Source organism: Urocitellus parryii, chromosome 13 (assembly GCF_045843805.1).
Source record: "Urocitellus parryii isolate mUroPar1 chromosome 13, mUroPar1.hap1, whole genome shotgun sequence".
In the NCBI taxonomy this organism is placed as follows: domain Eukaryota; kingdom Metazoa; phylum Chordata; class Mammalia; order Rodentia; family Sciuridae; genus Urocitellus; species Urocitellus parryii.
In genome coordinates, this window is record NC_135543.1 from 36,451,756 (window position 1) to 36,467,401 (window position 15,646).

At 40.0% G+C, this 15,646-nt stretch overlaps 1 protein-coding gene across 2 annotated transcripts in view; it reads left to right on the forward strand.

Moving 5' to 3' along the window:
* The window catches only part of Znf24 (zinc finger protein 24), a 56,208-nt gene that overhangs the window by 36,561 nt on the left and 4,001 nt on the right, over positions 1 to 15,646 (forward strand). Inside the window, exons 1-3 of one of the 2 annotated variants that reach the window (XM_026400000.2) lie at positions 5,292 to 5,342; positions 11,194 to 11,634; positions 11,911 to 12,049. In XM_026400000.2, the coding sequence (XP_026255785.1) occupies positions 11,227 to 11,634; positions 11,911 to 12,049 (547 nt within the window). In that variant the 5' untranslated portion in view covers positions 5,292 to 5,342; positions 11,194 to 11,226. Of the gene's footprint in view, positions 5,343 to 11,123; positions 11,635 to 11,910; positions 12,050 to 15,646 lie in introns of those variants that run through there. The other variant, XM_026399998.2, reaches the window with a different exon arrangement.

The window sequence follows — 15,646 nt, forward strand, 5'->3', positions numbered from 1 at the left end:
TGTTTATGCCCCTGGATCTGGAAGTTCCAAAGGTGCATGTTCATGTTTAGGCTCTAGACCAGAAGTTCCTCAGGTGTCCATGTTTGGGCCCCTGGATCCAGAAGTTCCTCAGGTGTCCATGTTTAGGCCCCCGGATCCGGAAATTCCTCGGGCGTCCATATTTAGGCCCACAGATCCAGAGGTTCCTCAGGTGCATGCCCATGTTTAGGCCCCCAGATCCAGAAGTTCCCCAGGTGCACATCCATTTTTAGGCCCCCAGATCCGGAAGTTCCTCAGGTGCACATCTATCTTTGGGCTCTCGGATCCGGAAGTTCCTTAGTCCTCCATGTTTAGGCTGTAGCATCTGGAAGTTCCTCAGGTGCATGTCCCTGTTTAGGCCCCCGGATCCGGAAGTTCCAAAGGCGCACGTCCATGTTTAGGCCCCTGGATCTGGATGTTCCAAAGGTGCATGTCCATGTTTAGGCTCTAGGAATGGAAGTTCCTCAGGTGTCCATGTTTAGACATGTAATATATTTTTTGAAAATGAGTTGACAAAGTCAGGGAATAAGAAGGCTAGAACAGGGGGTTCGGGTTGTAGCTCAGTGGTAAAGTGCTTGCCTAACATGAGTGAGGCATTGGGTTTGATTCTCAGCACCACATATACATAAATAAAAATAAAGTTCTATAAATAATTAAAAAAATAAAGTTGAATTAAAAAAAAAAAAAGAAGGCTAGAACATGTTAACCTGTTTGGCCCCATCATCCCAGGTATGGAACACCTATAATATCTTAAAGTGAACAACAAATATACTACTTTTGGTAATTTTGAAATAATATTTGAATATTTATTATATTTGTAGAATTGAAAACTTGAGGCTTAATGTGTTAAATGAACATTTCTGGCTAAAAGTGTGGTTAGAGAGATTGGCAGCAGCCAGAATGGGTCGTTGAATATGATCATAAGAACAATTGGGGAACCATTAAAAGGTTCTTAACAGGGCAATGACATAGTGTGAACATGTGATGGTGGTGGCTTGGATTAGAATGGTAATAGTGAAGATGGAGAGTAGTAGGGATATGTAAGAAGTACTTGTAGGAGATACCCTATGGTTACCCCTAATTAGTTATACCTGTGTGTGATCCCTTCCCCTTGAATGTGCGCAAAACCTGTGATTTTTGGTTAACAGAAAATGACTAAGATGATGAGCTATCAATTCCCTTGACTAAATCTCTATATACAGCAAAGGTGATAGGATATTACTATAAATAGTAAATATAAATATTTACTTATTTATTATTTTAAAATTTTTCGATGGATAAATATTTATTGTAGATGGACACAATATGTATTTACTTATTTTATGTGGTCTTGAGTAGTGTCTCACACATGTAAGGCAAGCGCTACTGAGCTACAGCCCCAACCCCTCTCTCTACTTCTTGACCACCATGATGTTCTGCCTCACTTCAAGCCGTGAGGAATGGAGCTGGCCTTCTCTGGACTAAGAGTTCTGAAACTGTGAGCTCTCAAACAAGCTTTTCTTCTCTTACAGTTGTGCTGGTCAGATCCTTTAATCACAGCAGTGAAAAGGCTTACTAAAACAGTGAACAAGGTGGTTAGAAGGTATCTAGAAGAAGCCACATACAGTGACCTGCTCAGGGATTAGGAGACTCAGACAGGAGGACTACAAGTTTGAGGGACCTTGGCAACTTAATGAAATCCTATTTATAAATAAATTTAAGAGGGAGGTGGGGACTTGGGGATGTAGCTCAGAGGTAAAATGCTCCTGTGTTCAATCCCCAGAACCACAAATGGAGGAGGAAGAGGAGAAGGAAGAGGAAGAGAAGGAGTATGGATGATGGTATAGCTGAAGAAGAGGTTGGGACAGATGGAGGAATAGGTCTTTGAGATACCAGGAACCCTCCTTCCATGCTAATCGAAAAGTTGCAGGAGAGATGGGTGCAAGATCAGGTAGGTTAGTGGGAAACTGAGATTGTTCCAGGCTGAAAGCTTTTAAACTCACTGGAAAAAAAAAAGTTGAGTTATGCATCATTTAAGAATAAAGGTGAAGATAGAAACTGAAAAGTTAAGTGGAAATGCTTTGAAATAGTCTTTGTGCAAAGTTTGAGCTAGCTAGAAAACAGTAAGACTGGCAAGCAATATTGAGTGACTTGTAGTTTTGATGTTATTTGTCATTCTTAAATTGCTAGCTTTGTGGATGGGTGAAATTGCCTACAGAAACTGCCACCACACACTACTTGAGGAATCAAAAATAAATAATCTAGCTGAGAGGTAGGGAGTGTAAAACACATTTTAGCATGAATCAGGTCCTGGGTTCAATCCCCAGTAACAAAATCATCATCATCATCATCATTATCATCATCTAGTTAGATAAGCTGGCATGAAGAGCAGTGTGAAAATAAAGGACAGTTCAATAATTGACTCTTGGATACTTGGTTATTCATTTGGAGTTAATTAGATCCCTTCCTCATATTGCACACAAATTAAGTATATCACAGACATAAATGAAAAGCAAATATTTAATAAAATTTATAGAAGAAAATATGCAGAAGTATCTTTATGACTTCAGAATAGAGATGAAATCTTTTATTTATTTATTTCTGTACCAAGGATTGAACCCAGTGTACTGAGCCACATCCCCAGCCTGTTTTTTTTTTTTTTTTTTTTTTTTTTTTTGCTCAGAGCCTCACTGAGTTGCTGAGGGTGGCTTTGAACTTGCAGCCATGCACATTTTTTTTCATAGACATAAAAAGCAATATAAAAATAATATAGGAAACTGGGCTGGGGTTGTAGTTCAATGGTAGAGTGCTTGCCTAGCATATGTGAGGCACTGGGTTCGATCCTCAGCACTACAAAAAAAATAAATAAATAAAAATAAAAATAAAGGTATTGTGTCCATCTACCACTGAAAAAAATCTTTAAAAACCTTTAAAACAATTCATAACAGAAATAGGGATGTGTTTAAAAGTAAATTATATGTAACTGAAGAAAGAATTAAAGATCTGAAAAATAAAATAAGTCACAAAAAAATGTTGTAGATGAGAAACAAAAGAAAAAGAGCAGGTAAGACACACAAGGGTTATAGTGAGGAAGTCTAGCATTTTATTGGACCTCCCCAGGAATGAAAGGGGACAGAAACAGCATCTGTCCCTTGTTTCCCATTCTCATCTTTTTTACAATTAAAATATTTTTGTTAGGACAAATAACATGCCCACATGACGAAGACAAGAGACAGGAAGCAAACCTCATCAGCAGGTTTTTCTTTATTCAGCATTTAGCATCAGAGTCAATTGGTAGAACCCTGGTGTGGCTCATTTTCAGGGCAGAAAATGGCAGGTGGCTGAAGCTAGGGTCTGAGTTACTTGGCTTCTTTTAGGGTGGAACAGGAATGTGAATATAGGGAGTTTCCCTGGGCTTATAGTATTGACCTCAGGTGACTCACCAGGGTCCTGGTCAAGTGCCAGTCTGGAGGGGGTTCCTTTTGTGTTCCTTTGGTCTGGCTGAGGCCTGGGATTTTCAATGACAAAAGCTTAGAGAAAATGTCTTTGGACTTATTTCCATATCCTTCAATTTAAAAATTCATCTTGGGGGCCAGGGTTGTGACTCAGTGGTAGAGTGCTTGCCTAGCATACATGAGGTACTGGGTTCAATCCCTGGCACCACATAAATAAACAAACAAACAAATAAATAAATAAATAAATAAAATTCATCTTTAACTTATGTATTGGCTTTTTCTAAATAATTTTTTAAAAATAGAACAGTTTTAGATTCAGAGAATTATTGCAAACATAGCACAGAAGTCCCATATTACACCCTGCCTCCCCCCCTTTTTTGGAGCTGGGGATTGAACCCAGGTCTTTGTGCATGTGAGGCAAGCACTCTACCGACTGAGCTGTATCTCCAGCCTCAGGTTCCCCTTTTATTAACATTCTCCATAAGTGTGGTATATTTGTTACATTTAATAAAATTTGTTGCTTTATTATTAACTAAAGTCAATGTTTTAATCAGAATGTTAAAACATTTTTAAAAGAAAATAAACAAATGATAGAGAATTGTTTACTATTGATGAGTTCACTAACTGTCTTAGGTGTATTTCATTATCCTCTCTTAGGGATAATGTTTGTATTCATCTATTCATTAAAGAATGGTGGAAATGAGGGCTGGGGATATAGCTCAGTTGGTAGAATGCTTGCCTCATATGCACATGGCCATGGGTTCAATCCTCAGCACCACCCAAGGTGAAAATGAGATAGGGATTTTCCATAGAGAGAGATACTGAATCCTTAAAGGGAGTGTCCACAACCACTGAGATGCAGAGAGCACACTTGTAAAGCTTGAGGTTGAGCGGCATGCCCCTATAAAATGAGGGAAACGTGCAAGTAAAGGAAAAACTGATGAAATTGTGGAGTTCCACTCTGCCTGCACCTCTTATCCACCCTCTAGCACCTGCCCTCTTATTAGCACCGCAGAGATAGCCTGTATTCTCCCTTGAGTTCATATTCCTTGCTTTTACCACAAAGGAATCTCTATTTTGAGTTTATCCTCCACCCTCCGTATGTATCTACTAGCTCTGTCTATGCCTTTGATCCGCATGTACTGAAATTCTTTCCCATCATGTTGGTCAAGAACCCCAGACTGGTTCTGGGTCAAGTTCCCTCTTCTCTCTGGGAACTCCTCACACCCATCTGCGGAGACATCTTTTCTTCCGTGACAAAATTAGGTATTTATAGACCAATAAATGTGTTGCTAGTTCCCTCAAGGGAATGAACAAATTGAATATGTTCTGTGTATAAACTTTATGGACTTTTAAAATGGAAGACAATTTTACAGTCTTTTTATTGACACTCCTTATTTATTTGATCTACTTCATTAAAAATCTTTTATCTCATTTCACTCACTGGGATTTTGCTGTCTCATATGGTAGCCAGTAATCACATGCTGTAATTTAAATGTGTTCAATTCAAATTAAATAAGACGAAAACTCATTTGTCAGTCTCACCAGCCATCTTTCAAGTTAGAGCCTCACGTGGCTAATGACTTCCGTTTAGGACACTACGGATACAGAACATGCCTTGAAAACCTACGGCTTTCTTCCAGTCACTAACCTGATTCAACCCTCAAGGTCTGCTCCAACTGTAACTTCTGATTACACTTTTATCAAGAGTTCAAAACCATCTCCTTTTCCCAGGACATTAGTCTTGCGCGGAGAGGCGGGTGGACCACGGAGGTGCAGTCCTCCGGTCTTCCTAGAGGGGCGCGCCCGCTCGCACTTCCGGTAAGCAAGCAGCGGGAGGCCTTCTTTCTCCCTCCTTGGGGTCGGTGCCCGCAGCCGGCAGAGCGAAGGGTGAGTGGGGAGGTCTGGCAGCGTGGCCCCAGGTGCTTCCCAACCCGCCCCTGTCCGGCCTCAGTCCTCCCCGCCGCTTTACCTGGGCTCCCGCGGCTTGCCTCCGTAGAGCCGGCGGCTGTACCAGGGCCCGCCCCTCGAGGTTAGCTGTCAGTTGGCCGGTCGGTCAGCGCATCCTTTCATCTTTTCCACCGCTCATTCACCGGTCACTGACTCCTCCAGCACTTACCGAGCCTCCTGTGTGCCCGGCTGCTGGTTTAAGAGGTGGACTTGGCGCTGATGGGCTCCTGACTGCCCCTTCTCGGGCGGCCAAAGCGAGCTTTTAGGTCTCAGCCATCCGTCCTGGCTTCCCAGTCTGGGTGTGATCCTGTCAGACACTTCCGGAACACCTTCCACTTTCCCCTTCGTAGTTTTCATCACAATTAAGTTGGGTAATTAAGTGTGCTTTCTGTTTAACGTGCGCCTCTCGCTATTTTTAAGTTATGTGATGGCAAAGACACTGTCTTGATACCTTTTTTGCTCAGTGCACAGATAGGCACTCAATAAATATTTCTACTTTTATGCTTAATTGATTTGTGGTACTAGGGATCGAATCCAGGCAGGGCTCATGCATTTCAAACAAGTACTCTACCACTAAGCCACATCTCCAGCCCCTTGATAAATATTTTAAATAAGTATGTGGGAAAATGCAGGCCCTTTTCTAAAGGGCGTTTTGATTTGATGGGAGAATGCATTTATGAAACAATACTTCCTCAGAGTAGGCATCCAAGAGGATGTACCCTGGTGTCAGATGAGTTGGTTTCAAAACAATCAGACCATATCTCTTAGAAGCCATTAGCCTAGGATAAATTATTTCATATGTTCTGTTGCTCTTCAAACAGTTGAATGTACACCATAGAATGCTGTGAAGATTAAATGAATTAAGACACTTAAAAGGTAGATAATGCTGGAGTCTAATAAAGTTTCAATTGGTGTTTTCTGTTACAATTAAGTGATTAAATAGATTCATTGTAATGCATTACATTAGAAAGCAGATACATTGTAGAACCGAAGGCCTCAGCAAGCAGGATTGCCTGGATATACTCTGACCAGGGAGGGAAATGCCTTCTTCCAGAGGAAGGGGCTATAGGCAAGCTCAGTGTTCCCACCTCCCCAAGGCTCCACCCACCCACCAAACACCACACACACACACACACACACACACACACACACACACACACCAGGTACTAGAAAGCTGGTTTGCTAGACAGCTGCATAAATACCTAAATCCAGAATTCTGATGAGAAACAGTTGGTTTCTACCCCCACTGACAAGACTGCTTTCTCAAATTTGCACCATAAGAAGGTAGCAGAAGCTCTCCCCTGAAACACTAGAACACCTTTTTCCAAACTTCCTCTCAGTGGGTTGATGGGAGAATCAGTGGATCAGTGGACCTATACTTTCTTTTACCAACTGCTGGCTGGCAAATTTTCCCCAATAAAGTCTATTCTGTAACCCATACTTTGTGATGTGGAATTTACCCTTATCTGTGATGTCTTGGGTACCTACTCATTTTTTTTTAAATTGTTCAGGTTTAGTGAGGACCACAGATCAGAAGATGATTGCCTTTGAAAATGTACTTTGTTATGGTTTTCAAGAAAAGAGGGCATGCCTTACAGGGAAGCATGTGGAATTCCTCTGCCAATTGGTCAAGAGGCAGAGGGAGTGAGGGGAAATGGGCAAGAGCCTGTTTTGTGGGTTCTATGGGAAGAAACCATCAAGACAGGGTAAGCAAGGGTAGGATTGGCTGATTTGGATAATTTTAGTGAACTCTCGGGAGAGGAGTTCTTCCTAGTTGTTTGATTCTTGATCCTGAAATGTGAGTAGAGGGGAGTGATGGCCTTGAGTATGAGAGCCCTTTAGATAAGGTGGTGGGGCTCTGGGACTGTTGGTTTCATTTGGAAGGTATGCTCACAGGTGAGTTGTTTACTATCTCTAGGGATTGGCTAGTCCTGGGAGGAACAGTCTCTCCAGTATCATTAAATACCCAGATGCCAAAGCATCATAATAAAAAGACATGTTTTATACACCAGCCCACATACTCAGATACTTTTTTGTTGTTTCCAATTCCTATAGCTCTGCAATGTTACATTATTAATTCCATGTTTAGGAGAGGAAATGGGATTTCAGAAGGATTCATTTGGTGAATGATGTTGGACAACTAGTTAGAGACTGTATCATGAGTCTAAATTGGGTTGTGTGACTTCAAAGCTGGTCTCCAGCTCATACTGGGTACTGAACCCAGGGCCTTACACATGCCAGGCAAGCACTTTACCACTGAGCTATACCATCATCCCTGAAACTGGTGCTCTTTCTGTGAGCAAGATCACTTTGCTATGGGAGATATGAGAAATGCTGTGGGAACAATTTTCAGTCCATATTAGGCAGTTGACAATGTTGACCACTATGTCTTTGAATTTTCCAGTTCATTCTTTTATATAGATAGAAGGTGTTATGAGTTATGCATTGGGTTGAGTGATGGAGATACAATAGTGAGCAAAAATGTTGATGTACCTTACAGTGAAGTCATAGATAAACAGGTATTAACCAAATTATCCCACTAAAGTATATGCACTGACAAAGTGAAAAAAGTGCTTTGAGGGAAAGAAATGTTTTTAAACTTTGTCTCCTGTGTCTCCTTGACTAATCCAGGGTTCTTAACCCCTGGTTGTACATCAGAATCACTTGTAGAATATATTACAAATATAATTGTTGGGACCTAATCTAGGAGATTCTGATTATGCTTTAGTGAATTCCAGATAAATTCAATGAGTGCAGTCAAAGAGAGCTTTACCTTGACTAAAAGTACATTGCTCTTATTATAAAACAAATAAACAACAACAACAACAAAAACTGGTCAGAGGCACACGGAGAGAAAATGTGTAAGCATTCCTATTAATAGCCCCAGCCAAGCTTCCTGATATTAGCCACAATCAGTTGCTAGACAGTGAGTAATACCCCTTGGAAACCTCCACTGGAACCTTCAAATCTCCAGCCCAACTGATAAAAGATCACAACCACATTAGGGATCAAAAGTTGAAACTAGGGCCTGGGGCTGTAGTTCAGTGGCAGAGCACTTGCCTAGCATGTGTGAGGCACTGGGTTCAATCTTTAGTATCACATAAAAATAAACAAATAAAATAAAGGCATGCTCTCCATCTATAACTACAAAATTTTCTTTAAAAAGTTGAAACTAATAGTTAAACTTGATCAATAAACAATACTGTGAGAAATACTAGTCTATTTTTGTTTAAAATCATTAAAAACAAAACAAAACTGGTTATAAAAACAGATCAGATCTGCAATTTGAAAAGATCACTCTGGTTACAATGTAGATTAATAGAGTAATGGGGATACAGTGCATTGAGGAATTCAGTAGATAAGTTATTGTAAAGTATGACAGATGGGACAGTTAGGATGAATATGGTGGTGGCAGAGTTTAGGATGGGCAGACAGGCAATGAAATCAGTAGGCTAATATGCATTAAATAAAGGAAGGAAGTAAAAGAAAGAATTTTGTTATGGATGATTTCTGGCTATACAGCCAGGTAAGATATTCCTGTTACCTGAAAGGGAACCAATGGAAGAGAGCAGATTTGATGTGGGAGAAATCATGAGTTGTTTATGAATGTACTATTTGATATGCATTTGAGAAATTCAAGAGGAGTTATGGTGGGAGTGAAGAACTGTGGGTAAATAGGTCTGGAACTCAGATAAGAGGTCTATACTAGAAGATGGTAAACAAAGGTGAGGGTTAGGTAGCCTTGGAGGAAAGTGGAGAGTTAAAGGGGAGAATTTAGGACTAATCTTAGAGAATTCTGATTTAGAGGGGGTGGACCTATGAAGGAGATGGAGGAGTTTATATCCTTCCTTCAGCCACACACCCATGGAAGATGAGTTGGTGAGGCATAATATTTATAATAAAATTGAGTAATACCACAAACATTGAAAAAAAAGGGCAAGAGACATAACAGAAACTAATAGTCACTAAGGATACATAGATGTGATGCAGCCCTTGGTAAATGCTATGTACACAGGTCTGACAGTGCAGCATCATGTGATTCCTTTTTGTTAATTTTTTAACCTTATGATTTCTTAAATTTCAATTATCACATAATAAGAACTAAAAAATATATTTATTATTTTTCTTCTGCAAAAAATTAAGAAAAACATCCCCAAGTTTCTATTGTGTTTTGGTGTATTTGAAGCACCTGTTAATATCTGGTAAAGTATAGTTTAGGAAATGCTGCTTTGTTGGGACCTCAGACATAACTTTCTTAGTGAATAGCTCAGCAAATGACACCAGCAACCTCCAGTCACCAGGCATAGCCAGAAACCTGAGTCCTTCTAGATTTCCCTTTCTTCCAAACCCTTATTCAGTGTGTCCTATCTTTATATTTTTTGACTCCCATAGTCTAAATAGTTGCAACAAACCCTTACTCATCTCTTCTCTCTCTTTGTGGGCACATAGATCCTCCAGCCCTTCCTGTGGCCATGAGGGATCAACCCCTTGGACCCTGGAGGGCTTGGCTGTTCCCCTATAGTTATCTCTTCTCCTTAACTGTACCCCAGGCTCTGGCACATTATTCTTAACCAGGCTTCTACCTATTAGAAGCAATTGGGGACACTCACTTAAGCCCCATCCCTGGAGATTCTGACTCCATGAATCTCTCATGGTGCCTCTATACTAAGACATAGCCAGAGGTGACAACCATTAGTCTGGCCTCCCTAAACCATTTTCATTTCTTCAATAGGCCACATCTTCTCACACTTCTCCCCTCTCTCCATGGGCTTGGTCAGTGGTCTTTCTCTTGTGCTCATCATCTTTAGATTTATCAATCTGTATTTACCTGTCAATTTCACATACTAAATAAACTGAGTCCTTGAAGACAGAACTCATTATCTTGAGACTCCTGTTTAGTATGCCTGCTAGCACATAGTTAATGTTCAAGTATTTTTTGAAAAAATGGATGAAGGAATCTCTTTCTCTTTTCCTTGTGCTGTTTCAGAATCTTGTGACAAATTCAAGAATAACTTTTCCTTGTTTGTACATGTATAGCCATTCTTCATAACTCCTTTCTAATCTTTTCATCATTATTCCTAGTTTATAGTAACAATCAAGGTTGTCCTGGGCATTAACCAATTCTGGAATAAAAAGGAGAAGTTCTTGAGGCCAGGCAACCCTGAGGTTATGTCTTGACTGGTTTGGGACCTTGGGAAAATTCATTAACTTTCAAGAAGCTTTCATCATCTGTAAAACATGGGGATCAAAATATCACATAATGTTACTGTCATGCCCCAATAAAATAGAATTTGTAAACTACCTGGCCCATAGTAGGTACTTATGAAGTGTGAGTTCCTTTCTTTGTGGAGTTAACTACTTTGATTGCAGAGCCCAGTGCTCTGCTCACTGGCTGTATGCCTTTGGTCAGCTTATGATTCTCAGTAGTCTAATTTGGAGAATGCCCACAATTAAGATTATCTTTATATAACACTATTTATTATCCCTAATTTTGTGCATAACATTATTCCCAAAGGTCAAATTGGTTTTGACTATATTAAAGTTTTGTTTCACATCCCCCAAAATTCTTGAATCATCTATAGATGTATCATTTATATGGAAGCTCCCTTTTAGTAAGTTTTCTTTATAGTGCTATATTCCCTGGCAACTGGCCTTCAAAAACCTGTATTTACATTCCAAGCATATGGTTTGCTTGTATAACACCAGCACTATCCACTTCAGGGCCTCCCTGAAGAGTTGGAATTCAGAAGGAATTCCTCAGATACAAGTTTCCATTTCTTCTCTGCCTCAGCTGGACAGCTTTTTCAGACTGTCTATTCCCAGAATGTCAGAAGAGATCACAGCATTGGCTTACCATGCTCCAAAAGAACAAGAAGGACTTATAATTGTGAAGGTTGAAGAAGAGAATTATGTTTGGGGGCAGGACTTTGGCCTTCAGAGGAACTCCCAGAGCCAGGAGGTCTTCCGCCTGCGTTTCAGGCAGTTTAGTTATTCTGACTCCAGTGGGCCCAGAGAAGCTATGAGCCAGCTCAAGGAGCTTTGCTCTCGGTGGCTGAAACCGGAGGCACACTCTAAGGAGCAGATATTGGAGCTGTTGGTGCTGGAGCAGTTTCTGGCCATCCTGCCTGAGGAACTGCAGGCCTGGGTGCGAGAGCAGGGGCCAGATAATGGAGAAGAAGCTGTGACTCTGCTGGAAGAGTTGGAGAAAGAACTCAATGAATCAAGGCAACAGGTAAGAAGTAGGTGTTTTGTTTGTTTGCTTGACTATTGCAAGTTAATGGGGAAGCTGTTATGAGTCGCATTGACTCCTCATGGAATTATCCAATTTCTATTTTATACCGTATTAATTATTCACTCATTGGTTCATGTCATTAGGATTTTTAGACCTGTTGTTTTCTCACTGATCATCTGAATAGGTTTCTGATTCCTTCTGTTTAGCCCTGTTGTTCTAGGGAGTTTCCTCTTGTGTTTCCTTAGAATCACAGTGCTAGTATTTGATTACTTCTAGGACTCTGCTCGTGGCCAGAAAATGATCTGGAAGAACACAACATGCACAGGAGTTCTGAAGTCTCTAAGTCACTCTTTGCGGTCTTTGGAGAGCCAATGCAAGAGTGAGACTCAGGAGCCCCAAGATTTCCACGAGAGAGGTGAGGATCTTTAACCCTTTTGGGGTTGAGGATGAGGTAAGGGCGATCAAGTGTTCCATGGTGCATTTTACTTAATAACAGTCACTTGCAGCTGTCACTAAGTATTGTGGAAAGAACCCCCATTTGCCTTGAAATACTCTTCCATTGGCTCTGCATTATTGTTTTAACTTGGGTTAAAAACAAAGGTCTTTAATAAATTCTCTATAATACCATGATGTTCAAAGACTAATATTCTGTTTTTAAAATAATACTTGAATCCCATTAACAAGGCAATTTCTAAGATGAAGATGAATACTGTATCAGTAACAGAAACTTGAACACAGAAAGTTTAACATTAAGAATTATGAACTGTTTTACAATGAATATATTCTGCTGTAATATAAACTAAATTAAAATAAATAAATAAATAAATAAAAGAATTATGGACTGTAACTAGCATTAACCATTAAGTGGTATAACTAAATACTAAAACTCTAAATTGTCAGGAGTAAGGCATGGGGGGGGGGGGCTCTCGGCTTAAGGCAGAATGCCCAAGGAAGGAATGTATCTGCAAGAGGGTGCTATGTCTTTCCCCCATCTGCCAGGGCTGAAGTCCAGATCTCTTTGGAGAGGTAACAGCCATGACCCACTAGTTGGAGATGTTCAATGAAGTGCCCAGCTGGTCATACTCACTGAGGAGCTACCCTATGGGTGCCAGAAGCCTCCAATGGGGAAGTGACATGGCACAGAATTTGCAGGAAGCTGCTGAGGGGGGCAGTGCCTCTGAAACTCATTGGGGTATGCACTGCTGGTTGTCTCCCACACTGCAGAAACCGAGAGAGCACACCAGATCAAAAAAGAAAAGTTCCTTCCTCCTCTACTGGCCCTCTAGCCCCGTATACTATTAAAACCCATATCATGTCAGCTTGATGCCAGTATTGCAGATAGTACAATGAAGGGTAGATTTTAAATTAGGAGGCAATAAATTGATAGATGTCATGGGTGCTGAGAATTAGTACAAAAAGGACTTTGATTAAGGCAACATCATCCCTAGGGGCACCAGCTACATCAGCTTATTACTTTGTTGTCATTAGACTTTCATTATCATTCTGATTTCATCTTCATCAAGCAATCTTATTAACTTCCTATGAAACTTAGCTATAATAAAAATGCATTAATTCACTCTGTTTTGTATGATGATTACATAGTAATTTTCATGATGGTGTTATTACTCGGTTTCATGAACTTGGTTTATAAGATTCTACTCCAAGAGGGAAATCCATACCTAGTGTGTTGATTGAGAGGCATGTGATGACACAAACTTCAAGGTCAGATCCTGAACCTTAGCAATTCACCAAAGTAATCCATTCTATTAATCCAATGAAGTGTCCTTGAAAACTGCCTCTCAACCTTCCCCCATGCATCAGATCCTGATACTACCCTCTTAAGTATCCTTTGCATCAAGTAGGAGCTACATTAAAATGCATTTTTAAAAAATGATCAAATCACCTATCTTAAACAGCTAAATGGATTATAATTGGTTTTTCATCACTATAATGTAATACATGGGACAGCTAACTTTATAAAGATAAGAAGTTATTTAGCTCACGGTTTGGGAGCTTCAAGTACATGTCACCTGCATTGGCTCAGTTCTGCTGTGTTGCATCATGGCAGTGACATGATAGGAGAGCATGCAGGAGCAAGTGATTACATGAAGCAGTGAAAGTGACTCAAAGGTCAGACTCAGGCTTTTCTAGTCTCTCACAAGAACTCACCAGGGTCCCATGAGAAATACCTTATCCATTTCCAGGACAGGCTTCTAGGGACCACCCACTGAGCTCCATCTCTTAAAGATCCCATCAGTTCCTGCATCACGGCACTGGGAACCAAGCTCCCAAGACATCAACCCTTGGAGGCCAAAGGTATTCAAAATATATATTGTCTGAATCATTTAGGGTAGATTATTTAAGGTCTCAGGGGCCAGAGACTCCACTATAATTCCTTAAGTGCTTTTGGGATTTTTCTTATTAGCATTTTTAAAGGGACAAATTATATATTTCCAAAATTCATATATTGAAGCCCTGAGTCCCAGTACCTTATGATATAATTGTATTTTTTGGAGATAAGGCCTTTAAGGAGGTTAAATGAGGTTATTAAATGGGCTCTAATGCAATATAACTGGTGACCTTATAAGAGGAAATTAGTACACAAACAACACAGACTGAGATGACCACATGAGAATAAGCAAGAAGATGGCCATCTATAAGCTCAGGAGAGAAACCAAAACTTCTGATATTTGATTTTGGACTTCTAGCCTCTAGAACTGTAAGAAAATAAATTCCTCTTCTTTAAGCCTATTTTTGTGGTATTTTTTTATAGAAGCCTAGCATACTAATATTAAAGTTATTTCCCAAGTCTATATGAAATATTCCTAGCCTCAATTTGGTTTCTTTTGTTTGTTTAGCAGAGCTTTCATAAAACACTTGTACTTGAATAAGTAAAATGACCTTTGACCTTTGTCTAACTAAGCCTCTCACTGTCTCTGACTCCTGTGTTCTTTGTCTCTGTTTATTTTGTCACATTTCTCTGGTCATGTTTCAAATTCTCCACATTCTCTTGAGGTTCAGGGATAAAGACAAAGTAAAATATTTTAGTGAGGATCTGATTACTTTAAAAATGTAGATTTAAAAAAGAGTTTTCTCCCCAACTCTTATCTGTTACACTTTATTTCATTGTTTTTCACTTCACAATGACATTATGTTATAGATTCAATCACATTATCAGCAATAGTGATTGTCTTTTAGACATTTTTTGGACTTAGCAAAATTTCTCATCCTCATTTGTGCCTGGTGTCCAAGTGTGTGGTCTTTGATGGACTTGACTAGGTTCCTGATAAATCACTTTATGCTGATGTCTGAAGAATTAATGTGAATAATCCATATTTTCACCTAAGTCATAAAGTTTATATTACTGGAAGGATCTGCCTTGATATGATTATAAGAGTCACCATGCCTTTTTTTTTTTACAACCTTGGGTTATAATTTTCTTGTAGGCTCTTTACTAGCCTAACAGTATGTCTTGTTAGAAGAAGAATTGGTGGTGGAGATATGGATGCAGGTAATTTATTAAGGACATGTTCTTTGGGAAAAATCTTAATAGAGGTTTTACAGAATTAGGAAGGGAACTGAGCAAGGAATGATATAGTCCCAGGTAAAACCTAATCTTGGTTGAATCCTTGGAAAGGTTCTGGAGCCTTAAGAGCATGATTGCATTGCAGAGTTGCTCTTTTGATGCAGTGGGGGCAGTGAGGGTGAAATAGTTTCCTGGGCTAGTGGCTTTCATCATCCAGGGCAATTCTCCAAAGAAGGGGGCCGTTGTGGAAGATTAGGAGTTGTCTTTGTTTTTCTCAATAGTACTGGAAATTGAACACAGGCCCTCATGTAAATGCCCTACTCCTGAACTACTCTCCCAATCTTTTTGTTTAATTTTGAGTCAGGGTCTTACTAAGTTGCCCAAGCTTGCCATTTTCCTGCCTCCCAATAGTTGAGATTAGAGGTATGCACCACCACACCTGGCTGGAGTTGTCAGTTCTGGCTGCTGTTCCACAATGTCATAAAC